At 39.1% G+C, this 26,719-nt stretch overlaps 1 protein-coding gene across 2 annotated transcripts; it reads right to left on the reverse strand.

Annotated features, from left to right (window-relative positions):
- Fmo2 (flavin containing dimethylaniline monoxygenase 2) lies at positions 1-25,956 on the reverse strand. 2 transcript variants are annotated; one of them, XR_007212581.1, is made up of 10 exons: positions 25,795-25,955; positions 25,301-25,438; positions 12,902-13,090; positions 10,163-10,325; positions 8,600-8,742; positions 7,796-7,995; positions 6,087-6,442; positions 4,245-4,317; positions 2,780-3,195; positions 1-2,638 (listed from the first exon to the last, which is right to left on the reverse strand). XR_007212581.1 is itself a non-coding variant. In XM_048357380.1 (9 exons), the coding sequence occupies exons 2-9, from the start codon at positions 25,430-25,432 to the stop codon at positions 2,844-2,846; spliced, it is 1,608 nt and encodes a 535-aa protein (XP_048213337.1). In that variant the 5' UTR covers positions 25,433-25,438; positions 25,795-25,956; the 3' UTR covers positions 1-2,843. The 2 variants fall into 2 exon arrangements, 1 of the variants encoding a protein (XP_048213337.1); XM_048357380.1 differs by having other exon boundaries at positions 1-3,195; positions 25,795-25,956.
- Positions 25,957-26,719: the final 763 nt, after the last annotated feature.

Below are 26,719 nucleotides of genomic sequence, written 5' to 3' on the forward strand. Positions count from 1 at the left end.
GAGAGAGCTTCAACTATTAGTAGTTCCTAAATTTAATGTGCACAAGAATCTTTTGGGAGTAGATGTATTTATTTCTGCAAAGTCCAGCAGAGACTTGTTAGGGCAGCTTGACTTACTGCTTCATTTGCACGAAGGATCTTTTGTTAATAAGCTTCAGAGTTATTCTGTGGATCATAATTTGAAACAAAAGATCTCAGACAATATGTCTGGTCTGTGAGAGTTTTATGTTCAGAGTTAGAGTTAGAGAGACAATGGTCTGAATGAGGCTTGCTTAGGGGTGGTGTCTTCTAGAAATGAATTATTCACATTTTTATTAAGGTCTCCTGATATTTGGGGGGAGATTTCAAGCGATTTGTCAAAATTTCAAGGCAATTCATTTATTTAATAATATTTTTTACCTTAATGACACTCTTTCTTTCCACTAGTTTAACATTAATCCAACAAGCATCTCTTAGTCTCTGATGCTAGGGAAGTATAAGCACAGGTACTTCATGGCACTTCCTAGGTAATGGTAATGATGCAACGAAGTAAGCTGTGAGAATCCATCAGGACAATATACTGCAGATGGTATGAAACAGGTCAGATTGTAGATATTTTAGGCTTTCTGTGCCACAGGGTTTCTGCTTCCAATATTCAGCTCTACCATTGTAGCACAGATGATAAATTAGTGGGTGTGTCCAATGAAATTATTTACAAAAACAAGAATTGCTACATAGACAGTAAGTAGTTTTCTGACTTTTGCTAATAAGGCTTGGTGATTTCTAAAATTATTGTTAACACAATGGATTGTAAAGTCTTTAATATTTGGCAAAGTAATTATTTTTTAAAATCAAGAATGAAATCTATGTACACATTTGTGAGTTTTAAAGGAATTTGTTTATAATAAAAGATGTGTACAAATGGGACAAACTTGTGTAATTTCAATGAACATTAAAGAAAAACTTCCCCCTGGTAGAGAGTCCAGCAGATTGTTCTAGCATATTGAGGGAGAAATCCACGCTAAAGATAAGAGTGGTGTTCACAGAAGCTTGAGAGATATAAGGAAGAAAAGTCTGCCTTAATGTTCAACGTCCTGGACCCTTAGCCTCTTTTTAGAGGTTTTGGTCTGGGTTCCCAAACCAGTGTAGCTAGTCTCTCAAAGCCCAGTTGATGGAAAGAGCATAGCTAAATGTTTGTTATGTTGCTGAATGTTTACAGACATTGAATTGCTTGAATCTTATTTTAGTCTTCTGTTCCAAGAAAAATGTTTTTCTCTCCTAACTGATATGCTTCCTTTTATCAGATGGCAAAGATAAACATTTGGTTTAGCATTTTGGCTTGGTTTTCTGTAAGGTTAGTGCTAGACACAGGGCTCAATCATATTTCATCTACTTGCTACATAGTGCTTTTATTCCTCCATTCTTATTTATCCAGAATGTCCATAATTATCTTTCATTGTTGTTGTTGAAACAGAATCTCAGTATACTGCCCAGCCTAGCCTGGGGTTCCACATATAATCCAGGCTGGCCTGAAACTCACAATCCTCTTGACTCAATCTTGCCCAGTATTGAGATTATAGACAGAAGCTCTGGTTACTCAGTGATGATCTTAAGTGTTAGTACCTAGAGGTCTTTCATTGTAATTTTCTTCAAATGCATTTTTTGGCCTAGCTGAAATATAAACAAATATTGTAGATAAAATCAATTAGATCATGTTTGCTAGAAGAGTGCCATTTCCATGTAAAGATCCTTCAAAACTAACATGTGCTAAAATAAATAAACTATTAGTAAATACTTTATTTATAGTGGGTGTCTTATATATAAGCATATTGTGGGTGAGGTTATAACCTTTAGTTCTAGAGTCCCACAATCCTGTGCTCCAGTTTGAGCTCCATCTAGGATTAGCCATGTGATCTTGGATATGTTTATACAACTACTGTGAATCTCAGTTTTATAATCTGTAAAATGGGTACCCATTTCAGAGTTGTTGTGAGAAACAAATAAAATAATATATATGACATGTACACAGCACAATATCTAGCCTATTATAAGCAGTTCACAAATTATATGTATCTATATATCTTCTAACTGGCTAATATGGCATGATTACTTATATCCTTATATTGCTTATCTTACTTATATTCTATTTTGCCATACATGTAAGACATGTAACTGTTTTCTAAGCTTATTTGCATATCAGTGAGCTTTACTTAGCTTATTTGTTATTTATATAAACATTATTTTTCTTAGTAATGAGGCTCTGTAGTGGTTTTGTTTGTTTTGTTTTTGAGACAAGGTTTCACTGTGGAGCCCAATCCTCCTGAGGGCTAAGTTTACAGGTATGTGTCTCTACACTCAGCAATTCAGTATTGTTGAGTGATACCAAACCAATCCAATGTGCATGACAACATCTGACATCTATTAAATAATAGAATCACTAATGATAATGATGATGATAGTAATAATAATAATGATAATAATAGGACCACTATTGAATACTTTGTGCAAGAGGTTTTCAATATTTACCACTATTAAAATTGTTTGGTAATTTACACTAAAGATCCAGTTTCTAATTCTGTGTAATTCTATTAACTCAAGTCCTATCAAGGCTGATAGTGTTATTGATCTGGGAAGGGCTTACTTTATTGTACTTTTTGGAGACTAATTACCTTGAGGAAAGGGAAAAATGGCCAAGAAATAATTTTGGTTTTACATAGATCTAATTCTCCTATTTTTCTGCAATTAATCCTTTTACTTGTCCTTTTAAACTTTAAACTTTAGATTTAATATTGTTTCTTTTAGTTTTCTTTTTCTTTAAGAGGTACTGAGAAGGTAAGAAAGCAGAAAAAGTGTTATGTTGACAGATTAGAACCACTGCAGTTGGAAAAAGAAGGCAACAACAAGAGCAAAAAGCCCCAGGATTTTCAACAGGAAGGAAGATGGGAAGTTAGATGAAGGTCTCAGAGACCGTGTCTTTAGGGGCTTTAGTATCCTTTGTTTCTGTGTGAAGATGGCATTCCTGGCACCTTCCCATTTCCCAGGCCCAACCAGGCGGTACTGATAGGAGTTGCAAGGTCCAAAACAGAGTTTCACAGCCAACTTGGGATCTTTGAACAAGAAAGAGGTGATGTCTGGCTTTGCTCCTATCTCTAAGGCAAGCTCGTCCAGGTAGTCAACGTAATTGGTCTGCAATATTTGGCTCTGGCTTTTTCCAAACCTTAATGAAGAAAGTGAAAAAGACATATCACAAAATGTTCTCACTTATATAAGGATGCGAGGCCCTCAATCACAGCTGAAAAAAAAAATGAAAGCAAGTATGGACGAATGAATGAGTTTTGAATAAATCACTGTACGCTTATCCCAGCAGGAGGCCCATAACTCAGATTGAGAATAGGCTACAAACTAGACATGGAAAGTCTTGGAAATTAAACTCTATTAATCTAATTATATTGTGAAGTTTAATTATTATTAAATAGGCATGAAACTGATGTAAAAGCATATAGTACTTGAGGATTGCTGCAGGAATTTGTAACATATATCACAACTTAGCTCGGTGTTTCTGCCAAGGAGATGCTTAGTATCTACATGTTAAATTACTACAATATCTTGCAGGTGGGCTGGTATGTAATAGATACTCAATATATGCTAGATGAGTTAGAATTTGAACACTGGAATTACCTTTTATGCAAGATGCAAAGGCCCCAAAGTCAACTTTCCAAGAGTGCTTTATCATTGTTATGCCTTGTTCCATCTCAACAAAATTACAAATCCCTGTCACACCGGAACCCCTTCCTCATTGGTTTTCATATGGACCCCAAGCTAATTTGCCAGGAATATTTAGGTTACTGTCACCACTACTGCCTATTTTATTCCCTGGTTAACAAGAGTATGGGTGGCCTGAGAAAATGGGAAATTGCACATCAGCATCATTTAAGTCTGGAATTAAGTTATTCCAAGGAAAAAATCTGATTAGGTACAATTTCTGTCTTTAAGAAATTGGTTATTAAACTGTCATCATCTAGGCAAGCACTCTACCACTAGGCCACATTCCCAGCCATTTTACTGTCACCATCTAGAAACACCACAGAAATGCAATTTACAGTCTCATCCATGAAACTTCTGATTCAGTTGGAATGGGTATAGCCTAGACTGCATTTGTAATCAATAGATTTGTGGCTTTTCATAGATAATTAGATCACTGTACTTTGAGAAACACTTCTCTATATAAATAGTTCCCCCCCCCCCGCCCCCGGCAAACATGCTTACAGGTCAATTCTTTTTTCATTTCTGTTGATAATGTTCTCCATCATAGTGTCCTTTGAGGGCAGGCTACACAAGTCTAGAAAACAAAAAAAAAGTGTTTTGAGCAGTATGTCATTATATTACCTAGTAGCTTATTTTGAAAATTAAAAATTTGGCTATTTAGGGCTGGGGATATGGCCTTGTGGCAAGAGTGCCTGCCTCATATACATGAGGCCCTGGGTTCGATTCCCCAGCACCACATATACAGAAAATGGCCGGAAGTGGCGCTGTGGCTCAAGTGGCAGAGTGCTAGCCTTGAGCAAAAAGAAGCCAGGGACAGTGCTCAGGCCCTGAGTCCAAGCCCCAGGACTGGCCCCCCCAAAAAAATTGGCTATTTAATCACACCATCTCAGATAAGACTGTTTGATTATTGAACTACAGGGTAAGTCTTCCATATGCTATATTGATGTTGCCTGAAAACTTAGTCTATAGCATGGAGTACAGCATTAGGTAGATCGGACTAAGAGAAGAGGCTATATTCTCCAGCATCTCTCCAATGGCTGGGAGTTGTGCTAAGTGATTTGGAAGGGAATCTATTTTGAAGGGAATAGGACGCTATGAGCCAATTCCTTGTACCAGGTGGTAAGATCAGACTTGAAAGGTCTGAAAAGATCTGTTTGGCTACTGAATATAGGGAAATGAGCTCAAGGGCGAGGGACCTGTAGTTAGGAAAACCAACTAAGAGGCCAGTGAAAGAAGTAAACCTGGTGAGAGTTGAAAGTATCTCCAATTAATGATAGGCACTGGGCACAAAGAATGTGGATCAATGCAAGAATCTTGAGTTGTGTGCTTGAGTTCATCTTTGTACACATGTGTCCTCTGAGCATTGGGCATGTTGGAGAATGGTCAAGTTCCCTTTATATGGCCAGCCAGCCAGCACCTCAAGTTTAAGGAATCCTAACGGAATTGTCTATGATTTCTATCCTCAGGACTTCCATCTGTCTCATTGAGGACCAATGCTGAAGCTCAATAGGTGGTCATTGATCTCTCTCTTTCCACACTGAACCAAGCATTATGTCCTGCTGATCCTATCCCTAATTATTTCCCATATGCATTGTTTTCACTTTGTGAGGAAGGGGCTCTAAGGAGTCTCTCTTCTTTTCTCTCTTTTAAATCCATTTCACACTACTGTGAGAGTAATCTGCCTGAAATATAAATGTGATAATGCCTGCTTCTTTCCTATACTCCTTCATTGGTGCCTCTGGCTAAAGTGCTTTCTAAAATGCAGATTGTAGGTCATTAGGGCAGCATTAATTAATGTCTCCAAGAGGCCAGATTTGGGAAGAACTGATTTACATCTTAGAGACTGGGATCCTTAACATACTGCATCCCCCACTTTCAGCCTTTCTGCCTCAATCCTTTCTGCCACACACATCATGCTCCAGCAATGCCAAGTAGCTTATGCAGTTCTCAGGGTGCATCTTGCTTCTATGCTTTAATTTAGCTCAGGTGATTCCTTTTCTTCACCTGAAAAACTCAACCACCCAGGAACTTTTTTTTGACCATGTATTCTTTTTTCATCCTACTCAGCTAAATACCTTTTAACTTCTTATCACAGGATCCATGCATTTCTTTAGGCCAGTATTTGCCAAACAAAGTTAAAATATTTCATAATTTCTCTCTGATCATCAGTTCTCAGCACAGGCTAGGGAGTCCATATGATTTTAGGTTACAGAACAGAATGCTCAGAAGTAGAGAAATGATAGTCTTCCTAGAAGGCTGAAGTGCTACACAGATATTCAGAGAGAAGCCTCTGCATACTTTTATAACTTGATAGGGATTTGTGAGGTTGAGCTGCGCACTCACCTTTGAAAACTCTTGTCACCCAACGTGCCTGAAGTTCAACAGTTGGGAAAATGGAACCGAGGGGCTGGATGAGACCAATGCAAGCTAGGGTTGACTTCTCTAGCTGAGGAGGAAACATGAATTTATATAGCAATACCATGTTATTCTCCACTTTAACGAGTGAATCTTCAAGGAAAGGGAAAGAGAAAGTATATCCTGTGGCAAAGACAATGACATCAATGTCTTCCTCCACCGTGCCATCCTCAAAAATGGCCGCAGTTTCTGTGAGCTCCTTTATTCTTGGTTTCACCTTGATGTCTCCATAGAGTATACGGCTTGGAAGATCATCATTCAGTATAGGTTCTTTCATAAGGTATCTGTGATTCACAGGGAAAAATAAAAACACTCAGAAAGATCTTTCACTGGGGAACCTTGAATCCTCTGGTTATTTCAAGGGGACTATTTGAAAATTAAGGGTTTTCTTAGACATCCATAAAACTCTTATCTTGATTAGTTGGCCTGACCTTACTCTTATTATTTAACTTTATTCTTGTGTCACACATCTCTCCTCTCAATAAATAGAGGATTACATGTAGGTGATGTGAGTGAAAGATATTTGGAAGAAGAAAGTGACCCCAAGGGTTTAGATAAATGCTAGTGTCTATGGTAAACTTCTGAGTGTGCTGGCAAATTGTATTCCCTTGATGCTTCTACCATTATTTTGTTACTAGCTTTAATTATTTCCTGTTTTATTTAATCTCTATCTGATTAGAAATAAAGAAGGGGAAATGCACCATATTCACCATGAGATTACTATGGGATCAGTATGAAAATTAATTTATAATATTAGGCTTAGTGACATTTGCTTATCCAATATTTGTGAAATCTCAACAATTTGTGGTAGCATGGATGGTAGAACAAAGTCAGCTTGTAGCTCTGGGGTTCTTTTTGTCTTGTTCTCATGTTTGTTATTGTTCTTTTTAGAAATCAGAGAATATATTCTTCCTATACCACATCTCAGTTTACAGCAGTCTCATGATTTTTGGTAAAAATCCTAAAATCTTTTGTTTTTTAAGGGGAAGAAGTTGTTATCGACTAAAGAAGATAAACATCCATAATGTTTGCTTGTGATTCTTATTTCAATGGTGTGAAACTTGAAGATTAACAAATATTTGCCTTTTGGCAGTGAGAGAAATATGTTCTCAAAAGCTGCCCATGGGAAGGGTCCTGTGGTTTATGGAGTTAGGAAAGCAAATTTGTCAAAGAGTTACACATTTCCCATCCCCTCTGGAAAAAAGCCATGGTCTCCTGAAGTAGCTATCTCTAATGTTGGAGAACTCTGAGACTTAGAAAGTCCTTCCCACAAAACTCAATTCTTCTTTCTGGAGCAGCTTATAACACTTCCACTTGACATCAACATTTTGGAGACAGGGTCTCATTATTTGGCTCAGGTTGGCCTAATTCTCATGATTCACCTGTTTCAGAGCTGGGATTACAGTCATGAATCACCATACTCAGCTCTACATTACCTTCTTTTTTTCTTTCTTTTCTTTTTCTTTTTTTTTTTTTTAAAAGGATCCTTAGAAAAAGTTTGGAATTCAAATTCCATGACCTATGTGGTACACGTATTTGTAGAATTTGCATTACCAGGTTAACAATTCGGACTTTTTAAAGAGAGGCACCATCATTTTACCAATCTGTACACCACGAAAAAAGCAAAATAACTCTACTTGTTTTGAGGCTCAAGTCCATAATTTTCATGGTTGAACCACTGATTCAACTGTTGTTCCATCATCCATTTGACAACTATCCGTGGCAGGACATTTCGGAGCATGGAGCTAAACCTAGTGTGGAACACCATGTCCCAGGGGTAGCCGTCATCAGAGATTCTACTCATCACCCAGGAACCATGTCTGGTGCTGATAAACACCTGGAAAACAGTTTCAGTTAGTGCATTGTCCCCGTGGGGAGGAATCTACTGTATGTATAATTGGCTCTAGAATTAGCTAACGTTCTATTTTGTATGTATGTATGTATGTATGTATGTATGTATGTATGTATGTATGTGTATGTGTGTATGTACCTATCTATCTAGCCAGTCCCAGGGCTTGAACGCAGGGCCTGGGCACTGTCCCTGAGCTTCTTGTGCTCAAGGCTAACACTCAACCACTTGAGCCACAGCGCCACTTCAGGCTTTTTCTGTTTATTTGGTACTAGGAATTGAACCCAGCCCTTCGTGCATGCTAGGCAAGTACTCTACCACTGAGCCACATTTCCAGTCCTGGAAGTTCTATTTTAAACACAATTGATCTCAAAGCGAAGTCCTTTTAGTTGTCATTGCCCTTGGTAACTTTACTTTCATAGACTGCATCAATGACTTCTGTATTGCTGGAGGAACACTGCTATAAAAGCCCACAGAACTTCATGGAGACAGGAGACAAAGTTTGGGCTAATATGCCTGGGATGCTCAAATTGCTACTCCTTCCCCACCCCCCACCCCGCCTAGACAGCACAAATTAAACAGAATATTTCACCTGAGCAGCCTTCTTACTCAGCTCAGCAGCAATATCTGAAGCTGAGTTTCCTATTCCTATCACCAGGATACGTTTTCCCTCAAACCCAACTGGGTGCTTGTATTGGCGGCTGTGGAAATACTGGCCTTTGAACTTCTCAATACCTGCAGAGAGAAGAGAGGACACTGTGAATGTCCAAATAAGCAATGATGTCAAGTACATTTCAATAAAATTGCATTGCCAGCATTTCCTTTTTTGGGGGATAAGTAAAAAATAGATATCGTGCATGTGGTACATACTGGAGAAAGCCTGAAGTACATATATTTATTAGAGAAAAGTACATATTTTGATGAATATTGGAGATTCAGATGCTGAATTCTAATTAGTCATTTCCCTACTTTAGATTGCCTAATGTCTCTTTTAATTTTGCCTAACAGCTATTTTTAAAAATGTCATGAAATTTTTTTTATTGTAATTGTATACTAATTGGAAGAACACCATTATGAATTTGCCAATGCAAATAAAAAATAAAATATATGAAAACCCAGGTACACACAAGGTGTAGAATGAGTGGGTAACACATTGGTAATTAGTTGAATATAAACAGCTCTGTGTTCTTTCCTAATTATTACTTTCATGCTTCCCAGGAAAGCATGATTTTCTTAAAGCATTTGTCTTTTGTGGTGGAGAGACCTGAAAGAATCAGTAAAGAATTGTTGCTTAAAATGGAATAACCTGGCTAGAAACAGCAGCAGCATCTTGGAGCTTGTGAGAAACACAAATCCTTCAAGAGCTATTGAAGCAGAAATTCTGGGTTGGGACCAGAAATTTGTGTTTCTTTTAAACCCTCCAGATAGTTCTGTGTGTGAAGCATTGATTTAGATCCAGTCCTTGACTGTATATTAAAATTACTTCAGCAAGCTTTTATTGCCTTAGCGCTACCGTGCAGCATTTGAGTCTTTGCGAATGAAGTTGTAGCTAATGGGGCTTTGGATGCACCAACGGTGGTTCTACTGTGAGGCCTGATGGGAACAATTCTGTTCGATGTTTTCCTGAGGGCCCTGGGAAGGAAATGTGCTCTTAGAGCGGGGACTGGGGAACATCAGGACAGCATGGCTGTAGGGATCCCCTTCTGTTGTCCTTTTCCATCTCTATGGTGGAACACCAAGTGCTGCCAGGAATTTACTCCAGTAATTCTGAACTGTGGGCATGGCTCTGTGGAAAAGATTCCAAGGATGTTACAAATTTACATGTGTTTGGAAGGGTAGAAATAGGCTAAGGTAGGTACATGATAATAGTTTCTCTAACAGAGAACCAATATATGCAAAAATTCTCTGAAATTTGAGGAAAGAGAGGAATGCTAGATAATTAGCTGAGTTCGCTGTACACGCGGACTCAATGAGGCCAATGGAAACGGAGATGGTGTTTGAATTATTTTTTTCTATCCAGCTCTGTTCAAATTTAACTATTGTTCCCAGTTATGACCGTAAATCCTATCCTATCTGTCAATTCAGGCTCCATAAATCTTTAAATACTTTTTTTGGAAACCTATTCCTGTAAGCTGAGCATCCCCACAGGCCTCACCTGGAAATGAATCCAGTGGGATGTTGGGTATGATGTGATGACCGCTGCAAACCATAATTGCATCAAAGACATCACTTTTCTCCTTGCCATTGCTCTGGGTAACAACTTCCCATTGGCCAGAGGATGAGAAGTCTGGGCGTTTTTTCACACCAAGGACAGTTGTCTTGAACAAACACAGAGAAGGCACTGTTAAATACTCTGGCATAGCACGAGTCTTGTCCAGGGCCTTGGAAATAGCAATGAATAAAGTTGCATGTATAACTTCATTTTGTTTTCTTTTGAGTTCATTGCAGGCCACCGAGTGCAAACTCTACCAAGTATGTCCTTCTCATTCTTTGGTGGGCATAACTAAGTATATGCTACTTTGTGCATAATAGCTGATTCAGAAGCAGAGATCAGTGTGCTAAGGGTGCCACATGAATAAAGACTTGAGTGAGAGAAGAAAAGGAAGACAAGTCTAGACAATATCACCAAAATATTTGTTCCATGGATTACCCAGTAAATGTTTTTTCAAGAAGCGTTTATATGTCTACTTCTGTATGAACTCTCAGAAAAAGAATTTCATGTGGAACTATTCACAGCATGAGTGGCATATTATTAGATCTCTTGAATAGACGTGGTTAAGAATCATTATTTTCCAAACAGTACACCACATTCGCAATACAGTTCACGATCTCATCTGACTGAAAGAATTCATCAGTTCATTGATTCGTTAAATATAGTTCACTCTCTAGAGTCCTCTTCGTTTTTAAAGGGGTTTACATACATTTCCTGTCTGTTATGATCAAGAAGCAGTGTCAAATAGAAGCAAAGCTTGTCACACTTGGAGAGATATGTCAAATTTCTTTTTTTGTTTGCAAGCATTTGACTTTCCTATATATGTATCCTGGTTTGGATAAGTGTTCACGAAAGGCCTGTGTATTGAGAGCTTGGTGTCCTGCCCATGGCATTATTGAGAGGTAGAGGAACCTTTGACAGATGGAGCTTAGTTAGAGAAAGTTAGTTCATTGGGGGAATACCCTTTAAGAGAATATCTCCTCTCTCTCTGCTTCCCAGCTGCCAGGAGGTGAGCAGTTTTGCTCTACCACGTGGTACCCACCATGATGCTCTGCCTAGCCACAGGCACAAAGACAATGGACTGAAAGACAAGTGATCATGGACCGAAAGCTCTGAGCCTGTGAGTCCAAATAAATCTTTTATTCTTTTTCTTTTACTTGAGTATCTCACCTATTTTCCACAGCAACTGAAAGCTGATTGAGCACAGTATGTTTTTCAGATTTGTCATATACTTTTTTTTGATACACTGAGCTAGTGATTTGTAAAGCTGTCTCAATTTGAAAATAACATGTGGAATATTTAGTAGAAAGTACTTTGAAGTATGTGGGAAGTTCTCAGTGGAGAGTAGGGAATTTAGATTTATGGATCAGCAAGTGTTTTACATAGTTGCTATTTACAATGTGGTTTGAGGACCAGTACCTTTGATATTACCCAGGAGCTTGCACAATCCCAGAGCTTACCCAATGTCTGTTTCATGAGAATCTGTGCTTTAACAAGCTGTCCAAGGAAGTCATGCCACACTAATTCTCAGGAAGCATGAAGGTATAGCACATTATCACATGCAAGCAACAAATCTTTCTCAGTTTGCCTAGTTTTTTAATTGGACCTTAACATTTATCACTTGTACCCCACAGAGACTGGTAAATGGATGAGTATTTCAACTTTCTTTTTCCTCCAGAAAACAATAGTGGCATTAACATGAGAGAAATACATCTCTTCCAATCTTAGTATGATTTTAAAAGAACAGATGCTATAATTACATCTCATAAGAGGAATGTATGTTTGTTAAGTAGATTGATAACTAAGTGGAAAAGTCCTGTCAAAGCTCCTGGTATAAAGAATCTGTCCTTTATAGGATGGATCTCCTAGGAATTGGAGGGAAACTGCACTAAGCAAAACCAGACATTTTTAATAGTACTTAAAGATATAGATTGCTATAAAAATCAACTATAAATTAGTACAATGTAAGAAGAGCATATAAAATTAGAATTATTATGAAAAAAGTATGGTAAAAATGTAAGCCTTTCTAACAGAAATGTCCCAGAAAAAGACTTAAAATTTATTTTCTATACAGTTACTATGTTTCAGAGTGTAGGCTATTGACAAAAACACAGCATATTTAGTGAGAATATTGGTTTTTTTGTTGTTGTTTATTTGTTTTTGAACACTCAGGAAGAGGTAATCTCAAGCGTATTCCAAAATAGTCTGATCAACTCTAGAGATTTCACCAGAAAAATAATTTGCAAAATTTACTTCAACATGCTTTTGAGATGAATAGTCTTTTAACACAATGAAGAAATCTCATTTCTATAGAGAGGTTAAAAATAAAATATGAGTTTAATTTCTTTGTATACATTCTCTCAAGAATATGAGGCTAAGAAAATTCGATAGTAAGAGGAGATACTAATTAAAATGCAATTGTACCGTCAGTTCATCATGGATCTATCATTCAAACTTTTAATGTTGACAGATTACCTTTCTTATTTGTTAATACACACAATCCATGACATCAGAGGCAATGGCATGATTTTGGGGGTTTAATATTATGCTCTTACCTTCCAACAGAGAATTGGAGCAAGCAAGTTTACTCACGATTCCTTTCATCATCACTGTAACTTTTCTATTTCACTGTAATCTGAACCACTGTAGAGAAATCCATCCTCCCCTTCCCAAATATAATACCTGGAACCGAATGTATTTTAGAAGATCAAACTTTTTTGCAAAAATCCTGAAATATTCTAGGAGTTTAGAATTGTGCAGGAAGTTTGGGAAATCTTCAGGCATTGGAAAGTCACTGAAGCAGGACATTTCTTTGCTGGTGTTGGTGATGACTGAGTGATAGATGCTTGCTCGACCATCTTCCACATTTTCCTAGAGGATCAAGTAAAATAATTAATGGTAATCATGTATTTAAAATTATGTGGTTCTTAAAAGAATAAACATGGCTGCAGTCTTGAGTTACAATCTTGAGATGCAGATCTCCCGTACCTTCCCCCCCAAAAAAGATGAGGCTAAGCAAAATGTACTACAAGAGATGGAAACAGGAGGATTTTATTGTTGTCATTATGTTTAATGTAGTAGGGGAATTTCCTTTGGCATACCCCCTGTGGTCACTGTATATGGTTTTGGTACACTGGATATTGTATATGTGCTTATCTGAACTAGGGAAGGGAAAGAAAAATGAGGGAGGGTGTAACAAATAAGACAAGAAATGTACTCACTACCTTATTATGTAACTGTACTCCCTCTGTACATCACTTTGTCAATAAAATTTAATTTAAAAGAAAAAAAATAAAATTATGTGGTTCTTGACTCTTCCTACTTCTCAGCTCTGAGTGATGGATTCTCTGTCTGTCTGTCTCTCTCTTGGTCTCTGTTTCTCTTTCTCTCTGTGTCTCTCTGTCTCTCTCTATCTGTGTCTGTGTCTGTGTCTGTCTCTCTGTCTCTGTCTCTCTCTGTCTCTCTCTCTCTGTCTCTCTGTCTCTCTCTCTCTCTTTGTTTTGTTAGCATGACCAAAATATCCATGTAGTGAAGGACAGTGTGTGGTCTATCATTCTGCATGATAAAGCCTGTTTGTTGCCTACTGTTGTTGCTAAATGGAGGCGTTATTGGGCTTGATTGGGGTGGGAATGAGGACACTTTGTTGGCACATTGCAGGATAGTTAGCATTCTGGGTTTCTACTGATTTGCCCATCTTTGTGCTCAGTTTCCTCTGAGAGGCCTTATGCATCTGTGGTACTTCTTCAGGAATCAAGATACCTGGGCCCTTGGGCAGAGAACGTAGTAGAGAACTTAAAATAAAATGAGTGTGTTAGGGATCAAGGGCTTTTCCAGATCTTTATGTGGATCCTTATGCCTCCTCTTTATGTGCTTTATGCAGATCAACCTCAAGTTGAAAGCCAAAGAGTGCTGAAATCAGTCCAACTCCAAATAGATGTTTATTGCTAGCAAGTGTACTTTGATAAAGCCTGTGACAGGCCATGCTGTGGCGGAGTCTGTAACTTCCTCTACAAACAGTGCTCTGCAATAATGTCCTCTATGTCAAGTCATAAAACTGTCATGTATAATGACTTGGATTTTATGAATTGGCATATGATTAATGAGGCTTTTATAAGAAAATTTAAATAATGCTCCCCAAGAACTTCTTTTTTTTTTTTTTGTGGCCAGTCCTGGGCCTTGGACTCAGGGCCTGAGCACTGTCCCTGGCTTCTTCCCGCTCAAGGCTAGCACTCCGCCACTTGAGCCACAGCGCCGCTTCTGGCTGTTTTCTGTATATGTGGTGCTGGGGAATTGAACCTAGGGCCTCGTGTATCCGAGGCAGGCACTCTTTGCCACTGGGCTATATCCCCAGCCCCCCAAGAACTTCTATACATGCTGAGACAAAGGCATAATTCAGGTAAATAGTACTTGCTCCTTTGACTTAGCATTAGTTGGGTTGTGAAGATCTGGAAAGCTTGTAGGAATTCATTATTTGAAAGAAATTAATTGGTCCTACTTAACACTAACCTCTTCTACAGAGTGACAAAAAAGAAAACTAAATATTCACTTTCTAACCAGCTGGTACTCTAAATCATTTGTGCATATTTCTTTTGCATTCCCATTTACAAGCAATCACTTCTTCCCTGCTAAATCTTAAAACATTTTTGGGGGGAAGCAGGAAGTAATGGGGTCTAAACTCAGGACTTCGCACTTGGTAGGCAGGAGCTGTATTGCTTCAGCCACACTTTTAGCCCTTTTTGCATTAGTTATTTCAGAGGTATGATCAGTCTGGGCTGGACCATACATAATTCTCCTATTATTTCTTTTTACTGTTGCTTGGATAATAGATTGGTATCAGCATGCCCAGCCTTTCTATTGAGATAGAACCTCTTAACTCCACAACACCTTTGGGTTTGCCTGCTACTGAATCCTCCTAATCTCAGCTTTACCAGTAGTTAAGATTGCTGACGTGAATCAAGGGTGCCTGGCTTTTCTTTTCTTTTTTGTCCTGCCAAATCTTTAAGTCAATAACCCTTAGGTTTTTGACAACACTGAAAGAAGTAGCGTGAAGTAGCAGTTGGAGGTGGGCGTTTAGAGGTGGCAGTGAGTTTGGATCGCTCTCTTTTAGAGTGCAAGTCTGAAGTAGTCTGTGCCTCTGGACTTCAGTTCCCTGGTCTCTAAATCAGGGATGTGTTCCTGAGGGAGCTGTGAGCTTCCTGCAGCTGTTCACTGCAGGATACAGGCCATGTAGGCTGGCCGCTCTGACCAACACCACATAACTGGCATAGCATACTGACCATCACTACTTCATCTCAAAATGTTATAAAAAGAGTAAAAATGTAGGACTGTTGTCTACTGTCTATGTGAAAAGCTCTCTATCTGTACTGGGTCTCACAGTTTCCTAATTTCAAGGCCTGGCAACACCCAATATGGGTACCGAAGCTGAAATGTTTGCTCTCAGATTACATCATTTAAGAACAATATGCCCACTGCCCAATAGCTTCCTTCCTCCTTCCTTCGTGTCTTCTTTTTTCCCTCATGTGTTCATCTATACATAATTAATTAATTAGTTTTACTTTTAAACAGAGAGCTTTAAGTTATCACCATCTGTTTATGATGTTGCACAGAATGCTGTAAGTTGAAGTAAGCTTTGCCTGTGGCCTAAAAGGGCTTTGAATCTACAACACATATGGTTGACATGCATCACTTATTTATCTGTTCACTCATGCTTATGATTGGATTTTCCCCAAGAGCACCATGTTTCACTTTTCTGGATCAGAATTAAAACTTGGTGATACCTTTCTTATTACCAACCACTAGCTCATTAGCTTTCTAGGTAATTAGACTTGACTGTGGTGTTATTGGTAAGTGTAGAATCCAAAAGGAGTTTACAATAAACCATGATGATATAAATAAGTTTCTGCTTTCTATACAGGCATATGAAGATCTGAACTTTGGATGAAAGAAAAATAATGGCATTTTTTCTTTTCAAACATTAGCTCTAAATTGCGTAATATTAGAGTCAAATGGATGTGCAAACTTTTTCCTAGTTGTTCAGCATGACTGAACACAATGTCCTTGGCAAGACTGAATGCCTGAGTTTCTTATCTAACCAACTTCTCAAAATGGGAACCATTTCATTAGAAATACAACTTCCCTACCTCATGTCCTCCCACAACCCCAGATAATTCCATGAGTAGTTCAGCAGAAACAGTGAGGGCTTGAGAACCTTCCTGAGTGGGATGATTTGTAAGTCTACCACCTTTAACCTAAGGTTCTAAGACCATGGACAGGTTACATAAATCAGTTTCTTCATTATGTGGCCCATTAATACCTCCCACATCCAGGAAGCCTCTCTATAAATGTGTTTAGCACAATGCCTAGTTCAACATATATTCTCCGTTTGCCTCTCCTATTGCTGCAGGCCACTAGAATGAAACTTACCAATGCAGCTATAGCATTCTACTCTTGTAGGAGTGTTATACTATAGCTGAAACTTTAGTTCTTTCCTTGTTTCATTTCCTCTCTTTCCAAGACTTAATGAATTGGCTTACAATGTGCTTGGATTTTCAGTTAGGTCAATTATATTGGGAATTTGAATAATGAGAATGCTTAGAGATTAGGACAAAACTCTTTCCTGGGGCTTTTACTTGTGGTTTATGAGCAAGCATTGATGTCCTCATGATTCTTTCTAAAGAGTAAGTCATAATCATTATTGCTGGGTTGATTGGTAAATAGCAGTTTTTAAAAAAAGGTTGTCTGGCCAGGGCATTGGTGGCTCACTCCCATCTCTAATCCTAGCTATTTAAAGTCCATGAGACTCTTTTTTTTGCCAGTCCTGGGCCTTGAACTCAGGGCTTGAGCACTGTCCCTGGCTTCCTTTGGCTCAAGGCTAGCACTCTGCCACTTGAGCCACAGCGCCACTTCTGGCCATTTTCTATATATGTGGTGCTGGGGAATCGAACCCAGGGCTTCATGTATACAAGGCTCTCTTGCCACTAGGCCATATTCCCAGCCCCTCCATGAGACTCTTATCTCTAATAAATTACTCAAAAAAACAAAAACTGGAAATGGTACCATGGCTCAAGTGGTAGAGTGCTAACCTTGAGCAAACAAAGCTCAGGGACAGTGGCCAGGCCCTGAGTTTAAGCCCCAGGACCAGCATACACACACACACACACACACACACACACACAGAGTTGTCTGGCTGGAGTGGTAAAGCACTTATGTACCATGTAGCTAGGATGGAGGGCAGGAGGAACGACAACACTTTGTCTCTAAGCAATGCTTCTCTTGTGCATTTAGTTGGTTGAAGTAGGGGTCAATGTGTTTTGGAAAACGTAAAGAAAATCAGTTTTTTTCCCAGGACTATAAAGGGAAGATCATTAATAATGGCCTAATAAGCAAATTAGATATCAAATGCTATCCAGCCCTGGCCCAAAGGTTGACTTAGGGATAAGAGCTAAATAGTATAAGTGTGTAAGTATAGTTTCTAGCTTCATGTATCACACTATATCATACCATTATGTTGAATTACAATGGATGTGGGCTTTGAATGGTAAATTGAAAGCAAGGAGAGAGAGGCTTTGCAGGCTACCACGACAGAGACAGAGAGATGCCATTTTCAAAACTGATAAATCTAGGGCTGGGGATATAGCCTAGTGGCAAGAGTGCCTGCCTCGGATACACGAGGCCCTAGGTTCGATTCCCCAGCACCACATATACAGAAAATGGCCAGAAGCGGCGCTGTGGCTCAAGTGGCAGAGTGCTAGCCTTGAGCGGGAAGAAGCCAGGGACAGTGCTCAGGCCCTGAGTCCAAGGCCCAGGACTGGCCAAAAAAAAAAAAAAAAACTGATAAATCTAGCTCACATAACTTACTATATGTTTTACTGTTTTCCCGGCCACCAGTGGCTCACATAATCCTAGCTACGTAGGAGGCTGAGATTTGAGTATTGTGGTTTGAAGCCAACCTGGACAGACAAATCCAAGATTCTTTTCTCCAATAAACCAGAAAAAAACTAGAACAGGAGATGTAGCTTATGTTTTAGAATACCAAGTGTAAGCAGAAAAAGCTAAGGTGCAGGAGAGCCCTGGGTTCAAAGTCTTAGTACTGGCCAAAAACCAAACAAAAAAAATCCAAACAACAAAACCCCTCTGTTATGTTTTATGCATAAAATATATATTTTTTCTTGCAATCTTAGCTACCCAGGAGGCTGAGTTTGTAATTACAACCTCTTTGTACAACTAAATAATAATAATTATTATTATTATAGAATTTGTGCAAAGTAAATTCAGTTTAGTACTGGGATTACAGTTCAAAGCCAGCCCAGGCAGGAAAGTCTGTGAGATTCTTTTTTTGGCCAGTCCTGGGCCTTGGACTCAGGGCCTGAGCACCTTTCCTGGCTTCTTCCAGCTCAAGGCTAGCACTCTGCCACCTGAGCCACAGCGCCCCTTCTGGCCCTTTTCCATATATGTGGTGCTGGGGAATCGAACTGAGAGCTTCATGTAGTAGGAGGCAAGCACCCTTGCCACTAGGCCATATTCCCAGCCCCTGTGAGAGTCTTATCACCAATTAACCACCAGAAATCTGGAAGTGGTGCTGTGGCTCAAAGTAGTAGAGTGTTATACTTGAGCAAAAAAAGCTCAGGGACAGTGCCCAGGCCCAGAATTCAAGCTCCATACCTGACAACAGCAACAACAAAACATTTTTTTTTCTGATAATAGACTAGAAGTTTTGTTTTAGTGTATGCATGAAAACATTACCTTTTAAAAATATTATAGAAAATCATTGAAAGTATCCTTAGATATTTATGAAGAGACCTAAGGGACCATAATATTATACACTTGGCTGCCTGGAGCATGACACATATCTCATATGTTTAGTTTCCCTAATTAGGCAGCAGAGTGAGAAAAATGTCACATTGGATTGTGTTGTGGTAAATTATGAGAATGTCTTCAAGTCAAACAAGGGTGTTATCTCTTCTGGGAAGGAAATGGCTCTGCTCTAAGTGAAAGCCTGTGTGTTGTTGTGCTCTAAGAACAGGGTGTTAATAAGCTCATGCCAAATAAAACAGAGGAAGGCTATAAGGGATAGCAAGAATTGATGGAGCCCATGTCTAGATCAGTGTGGGGATGCCATCACATGGGAAGTCCCATCAGGTGGTATACCAGGTATCTGCTTTACATTTTATATTATATTTCTTTTGCTTCACTCTCCCACGTACTGGAGTTACAGGTGTGGATCATCATGCTTTTGGCTTTCAGGCACTCTACCACTCTACCCATACCCCCTAGTTCCTTTTGTCATAGTTGTTTTGAGCTAGTGTTTCATGACTTTTGCCTTGACTGGCTAGACTGTAATCCTCCTGTATATGCCTCCTTCATAGTGGATGGCAGGCATGTGTCACCACACTCCCAACTTTTTTGGTTGAAACGAAGGTTTCAGTATCTTTTTGCATGGAGTGGCTTTGGATTGTGATCCTTTGATCTATGTCTTCCATGCTGCTGGAATTACAGGCATGAGCCACCAATCCTAGCTTGATCCTTTATTTTTGCTGTTCGGTTTGTTTTCTGGAGACAAAGTCTCACTATATCCCAGACTGATCTTGAACTCTCCATCCTCCTGCCTCTGCCTTTGTAATACTGCAATTACAGATACCAGTGCTAACATGCTTGGCCTTATGATCAATATTATAATAACTTTGCAAGCATTAAATGGTTGGTCATAGTTATGTGTGCTCCAAAGCAGAGAGGTATAGCAAAGACCAAAAAAGATTGGAATTTCATATTAACTTTTGTTGACCAAAGCTCAAAGCAATTAAATAATATTGTTTGTTTGCTTGTTTATCTTTTGTTGGTACTGGGATTCCAACTTAAGACCTTGAGCTTGCTGGAATGGTGTTCTATTACTGAGCTATGCTGCCAGTCCTTCTATACGTTGTTTACTTTTTTTTTTTTTTTGACAGTCCTGGCCCGTGAACTCAGGGCCTGAGCACTGTCCCTGGCTTCTTTTTGCTCAAGGCTAGCACTCTGCCACTTGAGCCACAACGCCATTTCTGGCCATTTTCTATATATGTGGTGCTGGGGAATTGAACCCAGGGCTTCATGTATATGAGGCAAGCACTCTTGCCACTAGGCCATATTCCCAGCCCCCATTGTTTACTTTTGATATCGCTTCCTTCCGGGGGCTGTGCCTGAATCAAAATCTGCTTTTTTTTAGTTTCTTGTCATTGCAAGGTTGTCAGGACTGCAATACCACACCCAGTTTCTTCCATTAAAATGGTTTCTTGTGGTCTCTGTTGGCCATTAACCATGACATTCTTAACCATAGTGCTTCATATAGCTAGGATGACCAGCGTGTCCCACTGTACCCAGATGCTGGTTGAGAAGGCATCTCACAAGCCTTTTTTTTTCCCCAGGCTAGCCTCAACCTGCAGTCTCCTGATCTCAGCCTCTCAGGTATGCAGGATTATAGATTTGTGCGAACAGTGTCTAAACAGTGTTTACTATACATAAATGTGAATTCATCTAAATAGAATTTTTTAAAAAAAAACCTAGTTTCACAAGGATAAGAATGACTTGGATCATTAATTGTTCACATGGAAAAGACCTGAGAATTTTAACTGATCCTGAAATAAATATGTGTCGCCCATATAATATGAAAGGAAGCAAGATAGTGAGTCGTGAGTGTGCATTCTCAATATTGTGGTTGATTTTGATATTTATTATTTACCACTTTTGGCATCTAGGCAAGCAACTTACCACAGGCTTTAAGTTGGGAATGATAATAGATTACAGGGGAGTATAGCATGAATATAAAATAAGATAATGTGAATGGAAATAACTTTAGGGATAACTTTATAGACATTAGGTTTTATGTTGTGAGTGCTGAAAAAAATAATGCAATATCATACTGTGTTCATCGAAGTGCAGTATCTAAGCCAAGAAAACTGTAAGCTGGGCTGAGAATGTGGCTGAGTGGTAGAGTGCTTGCCTAGCATTCACGAAGCCCTGGGTTCGATTCCTCAGTGCCACATAAACAGAACAAGCTGGAAGTGGTGTTGTGGCTCAAGTGATAAAGTGCTAGCCTTAAGCAAAAGAAGCTCAGGGACAGTACCCAGGCCCTGAGTTCAAACCACAGGACTGACAAAAAAGAAAAAAAAATTATAAACCATAGTGGGTAGTTGTCAGACCAATTGTTTATAAATTTGTTGAGGGCAGTGCCTGAATCTGAATCATTCTTTTTTTTTCTTTGGCCAGTCCTGGGCTTGGATTCAGGGCCTGAGCACTGTCCCTGGCTTCTTTTTTGCTCAAGGCTAGCACTCTGCCACTTGAGCCATAGCGCCACTTCTGGCCATTTTCTGTATATGTGGTGCTGGGGAATCGAACCCAGGGCCTCATGTATATGAGGCAGGCACTCTTGCCACTAGGCCATATCCCCAGCCCTGAATCATTCTTTCTTGCTTACCACAGTGCCCAGGCCATTCTTCATATTAAAAAAATTAATAAGTTTATTTGGAGTCACATTTTGATAATGTGACTAAATGATATTTCAGATTGGCTCTAGAGGAAAGAATCCACCAGAGAGAGACAGAGAGAGACAGAGAGAGAGAGTGACAGAGAGAGACAGAGAGACAGAGAGAGACAGAGAGATCTAGAAACTATTACAGGAAAAAGAATTAAGATAAGTGAGCCATTACCCATCCAAATCTAGAAAGGCAAAATATTGGTAATTTCCTTGTGTATACAAGGTATCAGGAATAATAAAATAAGAAGGGTAGGTAAATGGCTGAAAAAAATCATATTTTCCTCCCTTAAGTGTGAGGGCCCAAGAATCATACAAACATCCATTTTAATTTGTTTTCTATCAGCTATGTGCCCTTGGGCAAGTTCTATATTTCTCACCTCAATTTCCTATCCATAAATTGGTTATGAAATGTATAACTGCCAAACCTATGTCCTAAGGGTGTTAACAAGAGAAATGATGCAAGCAAGCCAAGTGCTTCTGTGCTGGAAGAAGTGCTAAAAATCCAACCACTCACCCGTCCTATGTCCCCCAAAATGACACAAGGGGGCGCTGGAGAGCCTTTGGAAGCATTTAGTATGGTCAAAGCTGGTGGTCATGGTTCACAGATTTTAAAGTTCTTTTTAACTTGTCAGTGATAAGTCTGTTAAGTTATCTTAGAATGAATAATTCATGTTCAAACTGATTCTGTACAGTAGAAGCTTTGAGGAGGCAAAGTTTATCTGAGGGTGAGCATGGCAGCACCCAAACCTCTTGTCAGTACCTCCCTTTCCTGGGCAGTCTAATCTCCTGGCAACCGTCACCCTCCTGTGACCCCAGCCTGTGAATGTTTGATTAGAATATGTTTCACTCTGCAGAGATTGTCTTTGAGTGGAGACAACTATTTACATTTCTCTAATGGATATTGCCTTGAGAGAGGCTTGTGATGTGATATTGGTTACAGGTTCTAGACAAGGTGTATTAACTCCTGAACATCCAATGAAGCTCAAATAACTCAGATTTGAATTCAACTTCTTTAGTCCATAGAGAGTATCTCAAATACTGACATATCCGTTACTGGGAATAGGCTCACTGAGATATTTGGGACAAGAAGTAATTTCCTGGAATTCATCAAGTCATATTGTTGCCAGATCACTGTAAGTAACTCTTACTTCTGCCAGTAAATAAGAGATAATAAAATAAGGGACCTTGGCTTTTAGATACTAAATCCCCAAATGGGTGATGAAACAAGACAGTGATTTATGGTATAGAAATTTGTTATAATCTCTTCATTTTTCTCTTAGGTTAAAACGATGCCTAGGGACTAGTGCATGAACCTAGAATGGATGAATGTCTTTGGTTAAGACATGAATCATCACTGTTTTTCTTACCCTTTCAGCAAAAGTCGTAATGAATCTAATTAGTAAAAAACAAGTGGCCCAAGCTTCTTGTCCCCCAGTTTTATTCTTTGCAAAGCTATCTATCCCAGACAATCCTTCATCAATTCTTATAAACTCTGTTTAACTGAATGAATTTTTCACTTGGAATTTCACTATATTTGCCAAACTTGTCTCAACATAGCATTTATTTGAAATACATACTAGAAGTTTTCAGGAGATTTTTATTTTGGAGGTCTAGTAATCAATCTTTAAAAATGCTACAGGTAAGCTGGGTCACACCTGTAAATCCTAGTTACTTAGGAGGCTGAGATCTGAGGATTACAGTTTGAAGCCAGCCCAGACAGGAAAGTCTATGAGACTCTTACCACCAATTAAGCATACACACACAAAAGCCGACTGTGGCTCAAGTGGTAGAGCATTAGCCTTGAGCTACAAAGCAGGCCCTGAGTTCAAGCCCCATGCCCAGTTAAAAAATGCAGATGGTCATATATATTTGAGAAGGCTAATAGGAAGGAAATCTTTTTGGGCTTGAGATTCAGTTTTAAGAGCGAAGCCAGGTGACCTTGCCTTCCTCATGATTGGTCAGTCTGTGGGGAGAACCTCGGATGCGCTCTGCTAATGCGAGAATCTGTTCTCCATGGAGTTAAAAACATTTCCTCCTGCTTGGAATATACTCAGATATACCTTAAGCACATTTATAAAGTTACTGCTCTTGAGTTCTGAACCTAAAGTTTAACCTTTTAGAGTAGGAATGAAGGTTAGTTAGGTCATGGTTATAAGTAGGGACTTAGCTCCTTGGAGTCATATAAGCCTGGGCACGAATGCAAATTCCTCTAGCTATGTGGCCATGAATAGTTCACTGAATCCTTCCTTATTTTCTATTTGCTCATATGTATAACATAAAGAGATTATTAATAATTTCCCCCCAGCGAATTCTGTTAGGAGCCAGGAACTATTCTAAGTTCCTTACATAAATTATCTCACTTAATCTTCAAAACAGCACTATGAGATAATTGCAGTTTTCTGTTAAAGTAATTGAGTAAATGGAGACACAGGGATACAAATAACTTCCCCAGTATCTCACAAGAAGGAGGTAACAAGCCAGTACCTATTCACAAGACTATGGAAAGGAATAATTATAAATCCTTGGTGACTTAGTTTGAACTCACAGCCTCATATTTGCTAAAGAGGTACTCTCCCACCAGACACATGCCTGTGGATCTTCTAGCTGTTGTTATCTTTGTAATAGTATCTTACTTCTGTAACTGGCTTGTCTGGACTGTGATCCTTCTATTTATACTTCTTGCATAGCTGTGATGATAGACAAGTACTGCCACATCCAGCTTTAAAAAAAATTGTAGTGATAAGCTTTTTTTCTGATTAATCTTTTGCTATTATTTATGTTTAAGTAGTTATTGATGGTTATTTATTTATCTTTAAGTAGTTGTACAAAGGGGTATCAATTCCACATGTCAGGTTATAAGTGATCAGCTTTCATTGGCTGAGATGGGGTTCTTGCAAACTTGCTTAGTCTGGCTTCTGACTGCAACCCTACCAATTTCTGCCTCCTCAGCAGCTAGGATCACAGTTTTGAGTAAGTGAAATAATTGCTGGCCAAAATAACTATACATCTTGACAACTATCTATATATCTTTCTTATTTTAATGCAAGTGGTGAAGGACAGCTAGCCTTGTGAATGAAGTGACTTAAATTATTAGAAAACATTTAATGAATAGTTTCATAGTAAAACTCAGAAAACAAGTGGTTTATTTGTCAGAGAAAAAAATTAAAATCAGAAGCTAGGAGGACATATTTTCTGAAGAAAGCACATGGCTCATCAGTTGAAACAGAAATACTGTCTTGAAAAAACATCCCTGTTAGTTCTGCTTTGAAAGTTGGTTTGTCATATTAATATATCCTCTAATTAGTGGATCAGGGATTAATAAAAGTATGGGCTGTAAGGCAATTGCTGGATACAAAAGAAGAGATTCTTTACATGCCTGGACTGGCCACCTGGGTTAGCATGGGATCAACCCCAGGGAGAGGCGCTAGCTTATGGCCTCTGTTCCTGCATAAATAAACAAAAAAAGAATCAGAGCTGCTCATAAAAACTTAGTAAGGCCCATCATTAGCTACCTGTGATTCGCTGTGAAAAAGCAGCAAAGAGGCAAACAAAAGAAAGAAATAACTCTCACTTACTTTGAACCTCCACAGTCCTCCGATGTCTTCAGTCCTCTCAAAGCAGGTGGGCTCTAGTCCCTCATCCACACAGCACTTCAGAGAAATCAGGCCACTAACTCCAGCTCCAATCACTGCCACCTTCTTTGCCATTGTTTCCTGTCAAGGAATTGACCTGGGTCATGACTGCTTAACTCAAAGTTAAGAAAGTGCTTATGGTGTGGTCAGGCTTTCAACACTGTACCAGTGATAATTTAGTCAACAGCACTGATTGAAGTAAAAGGTTTCTATAATCAAATCCTACTCTCCTTTCCCCTTGAGGCAAACTCAGTGGCCTTATACACGCCACTGAACATCTTGTTTTCAGTGTCTTCGTTTAACATTAAAAAGCAACCCATCTAACAAAGCTGACTGATGCAAGAAATCAGTGCCAAGGATAAGAGCCAAAGCTAGTTAAGTCCTTTGGAGATCTGAGATTTTTCTGCTTAGCTTCTTTCCCCATGAGATCGTCTTACCTTTGTTTTTCCTTTTTGGCACTGACCCTTGGGTGGAATAGTTTTCTCTGTCAGTTGTGTGCTGAGACAGGAGTTTTTAAGAGATGGAGCTGGCTGTGAGAAATGGGAGGAGCTGCTGTCCCTCCTCCTTCTGCACTCTGCCAGCAGGACCTCCAAGGACTTTGCTAGAAACTCTGAACTTAAGCAAGAGTCTCCTGTCCTGAGACAAAGAGTAACGGTGGAATGTGTTTATACTAACAACTATACACCAAACACATGGCATACAGATGGCTTAAAAGTAATTTTTTTATTATGGAAGCAGTAACTGTGCATTAGCAAATTGGTAAAAATGGATAAATAACAACAAATGAACATCATCCGTAATCTTACCACCAGGGAGAAATCATAGCCAGTGCTAACATTTCAGCATGTTCTTATACCAACTTAATACATAACACACATACACAAAAACAGTAGTTGTATCATTTTCAACTTGAGTTTTTGTTTTCCAGTATGGTAGTAACTTTTTATTTAAGTAAACATTTCTTTTTCCATACCAGGGAATTGAACTCAAGTACCCTGATACTTGAGCCATGCCTCCAGACCTTTTATCTACAATTTATATTCTCCACATTTCTGTATTACTGGCACTCACCATCACATCTGGATATTTAAAACTTTTTTTTGTGTGTGCTGGTCCTGAGGCTTGAAAACAGGGCCTGGGTACTATCCCTGAGCTTCTTTGCTCAAGCCTACCATTTGAGCCACAGCTCCACATCTGGCTTTTTGGTAGTTATTTGGAAATAAGTCTCATGGACTTTCCTGCCTGGGATGGATTGGAACTGCAATCCTGAGATCTCAGTGTACTGAGTAGCTAGGATTACATGTGTGAGCCTCTGGTGCCCTACCATGTTAACATTTTTAACAGTTGCCTGGATCCTATTTA

Source organism: Perognathus longimembris, chromosome 11 (genome assembly GCF_023159225.1).
Source record: "Perognathus longimembris pacificus isolate PPM17 chromosome 11, ASM2315922v1, whole genome shotgun sequence".
NCBI lineage: Eukaryota > Metazoa > Chordata > Mammalia > Rodentia > Heteromyidae > Perognathus > Perognathus longimembris.